The 3,253-nt window shown below is 39.9% G+C and overlaps 1 protein-coding gene across 1 annotated transcript in view; it reads right to left on the reverse strand.

The window, feature by feature from the left end:
• The window catches only part of tollip (toll interacting protein), an 11,655-nt gene that overhangs the window by 5,666 nt on the left and 2,736 nt on the right, over window positions 1-3,253 (reverse strand). The window contains exons 2-3 of the mRNA XM_005742874.2: window positions 2,437-2,586; window positions 625-807 (exon numbers count right to left, since the gene is read on the reverse strand). Coding sequence (XP_005742931.1) covers window positions 625-807; window positions 2,437-2,586 — 333 coding nt within the window. The remainder of the gene's footprint in view (window positions 1-624; window positions 808-2,436; window positions 2,587-3,253) is intronic.

Consider the following 3,253-nt stretch of genomic DNA (forward strand, 5'->3'; position numbering starts at 1 on the left):
CCCCGCTTCTTTTTTCTTTCTGTCCTTTTGTTTTTTTCCTCTGACTGTTAGCTCTGTTATTGCCATATTTCACATCTTTTGGCCATACTACCTTGAGCATGCCCAATCTCATCTGATCTCGGAAGCTAAGCAGGGTCAGACTAGGTTAACAGCCTGAGCATACCAAGTATGTATGCTTGGCTCATCTACTAACCTGAAAGGTTGGTGGTTTAATCCCTAGCTGCTCCAATCTGCATGGCAAATATCCTTGGGCAAGATACTAACCGCAAGTTGCCCTCCAATGTAACAGTTTGTAACAGTTTGTAACAGTTTGTAACAGTTTGTAACAGTCACACCCACATCAGAGTGTGACTGTTACAAAGCACTTAAGATTAAAAAAGTGCTTCTATGAACGGATGAATAGAAACATGTTTTAAACCGCTTTGAGTACTCAGGTAGAGTAGAAAAGTGCTATATAAGAACCAGTCCACTTACTTGCACAATATGATAATGTTAAAATGAAACAGACAAATAGATAAAATGAAAAAAAAGAAGAAAACAAATAAGAAGACCCTATAGAGCTAATCTTTGAAAAGCTGTGCCCATGTCTAACCATTCAGAAGAGAAGCTCTGTGACCTCCTCACCTCATCAAAGATCTCCAAGTAGAAAGAGTCAACCCCAGGAGGCACCGTGCACTGGATCACCTTGTTCCAGCGTGGGTTTTTGGCTCCATTGTGAGCAGTTGGTGTCTCATAGACAGCATAGCCCAGTCTGATCCTACAGTATGGATCCATTCGGGTCATACCATAGTTTTTAGCCAGTTTGGCCTACACAATAAAACAAGACAGGTGGCTTCAATTAACTGATTAATTTAAGATTTGTGTATTACAGTATAGCTAGCACGTGTACTCCTGTGTTTAATCTAAGTTACACACAAAAACATAAACACTAACTAAAAATTAGTTTAGTTTATCAAGATCCCCATTAGCTCCTGTAATAGCAGAAGCTACTCTTCCTGGGGTCTGAGGAACTTTTTAACCAAAAGGTTTTTCAGACATAAAACATGAACTACATGAAAGACAAAAAAGATTTCCACGCCACCACTGGGTTAGTGAACTGACCTCTGCATTAGACTAGTTCAACAAGGAGGAAACAAAATAAACCTGTCTGTCAACTAGCACATAGAATATGGATGAAGATCCAAAAAAATAACAGTTTGTTATAAATAGGGATGGGTATCGAAAACCGGTTCTTGTTGAGAACCAGTTCCCACTGTTTCAATTCTTTGGAGTTGTTTGCCATTTTTGCAAACGATTCCCTTATCGATTCCAGTCGCCCCGAATGACATCACCACGTTGCGGAGCGTCATTTACCTGGCAGGAAACATGGTACCTAAGCGGCTCAAACGCTCAAAAGTTTGGTTACACTTTACGAGAATGGATGACAACAGGGCAACTTGCAATACTTGCAAAGTAGAGATTTCATTTAAGGGAGGAAACACTACGAATATGCAAAAGCATTTGCTCACAAAACACGCGATGACCTTAAATGAATGTCGTGTTTTTAATTCCGCTCCGGACTCGTGAATCTCAACCAGCGGCAGCGGTAACGTTTCCACGTCCTCTCCCGTTAATGCAGCAGGTAAATAATCAGCTAACAGTGCATATTATGTTAGCGCGATCTGCCTTATTACAAACCGGCCATTACTGTGCATTTAGTGACCGTGATGAGACAGAGCCTGGCTCAGATGCTGGCAGTTCTCGCTGCAGTCTACCGGTAGCATCTCCTTTCAGGCCAGGATAGACGAATGTCACCGAGCAGTGACTCAGTTTCAAAGGCTTGCACCCGTTTGCCACAGCAGATGCCCCGATTTCACTTTGGTAAGTGAATGTGTTTAATTGTAGGCAGGGACATTACTGGATATTCTTGTATAATTGCCACAGAATAATTTATGTTATACTTTGTTATTGCTACAGAAGAATATTTATTTTATTATTTTACATTTACATTTTTTTTCCTGGGGACCCTGTGACACCCCATTGAAGAGCCGTAGGCTGTGGATCTCTTAAGATCTCACTGTTGGGTTTGTAAGGCCATGTTACTCCTAAATGTCTATCTTGTTCAAAGAGAAGATATAAAACAAAGTTCTAAGCTAATTGACTTTAGTGTACTCCTTTTTTAAAAATAAGAATCGATAAAGAATCGAATCGTTAAACAGAATCGAAAATGGAATCGGAATTGTTAAAATCTTATCAATACCCATCCCTAGTTATAAAGAATTTGTGGCACTTTTGCTATAATGACTTTTCAGTTAAAATTTAGAACTTAACAAACTAAACAAGAAGCTTTTATGTGTAACATAAAAGAACAAGCTGTTGGTGTGTATATTTTATCCACAATGGTACAAATACTGAAATGACATCCAGTTGTACTTCTAATAGTGAAGCTGTGCTCACCTGGACCACTGTAATGCTAAGTCGTCCTACAGTGCTTATGGAGCCTCCATACTGCAGCTGCCTGGCTGCCTGCGCATCCAGCTGGACCTGCTGCTGCTGCTGAGTGGGAGTGATTCGCAGAAAATCCTGTGGAAGCTCCCCAATATACACCTGAAAGCAAAAAACTGGTTTAAGTTTTACCCAGAAAAACCAGCATAAAGGGGGCTGGAGGAAGAGAGGATTGCTTGGTGCTGTACTAAGAGAGATACTAATTCATGCAAATTATTTAACATTGTATGTATTTTTTGAGAGAGCGAAAAGAACAAAATACAATCTATGGAAGAGAGAAACCAAAAGTTACTGACATGCAGTATGTAGTATTGCCATATAACTTAAATATGGGATAAATGAAGTGCTTATTGAAACTAAGATGAAGGCGAAGAGGAGAACAAGTGGAAAACAAATGAAGTCCTCTAGCAGGGTGATCCAACCCTGACTACAAACTCAGAGCTGGTTCCACAGGAGAGGGTCAAGTAAGCTAGAAGCTCTCCCCCAGTTCTACTTTTGAAATCTCTCAGAACCACAAATAAGGAGAGGAAAGTGCTCTATTGAGAAAATATAGTATTATGAGGTCTTTGTAGAGTATATTCATTCAGGTCTTTGTATGTAAATGTAAAAAATATATATACCGTATTTACCGCACTATAAGGTGCACGTAAAATCCTTAAATCTTCACAAGAATCGACAGTGCGCCTTATAATCTGGTGCGCCTTATGGATGAAGTTTGGTTTGTGCTTACTGACCTTGAACCGGTTTTATGTGGCACACTGTGCTCAAA

The sequence above is a fragment of the Pundamilia nyererei genome, unplaced genomic scaffold, assembly GCF_000239375.1.
Source record: "Pundamilia nyererei isolate P.nyererei 1_Seehausen unplaced genomic scaffold, PunNye1.0 scaffold00124, whole genome shotgun sequence".
Lineage (NCBI taxonomy): Eukaryota > Metazoa > Chordata > Actinopteri > Cichliformes > Cichlidae > Pundamilia > Pundamilia nyererei.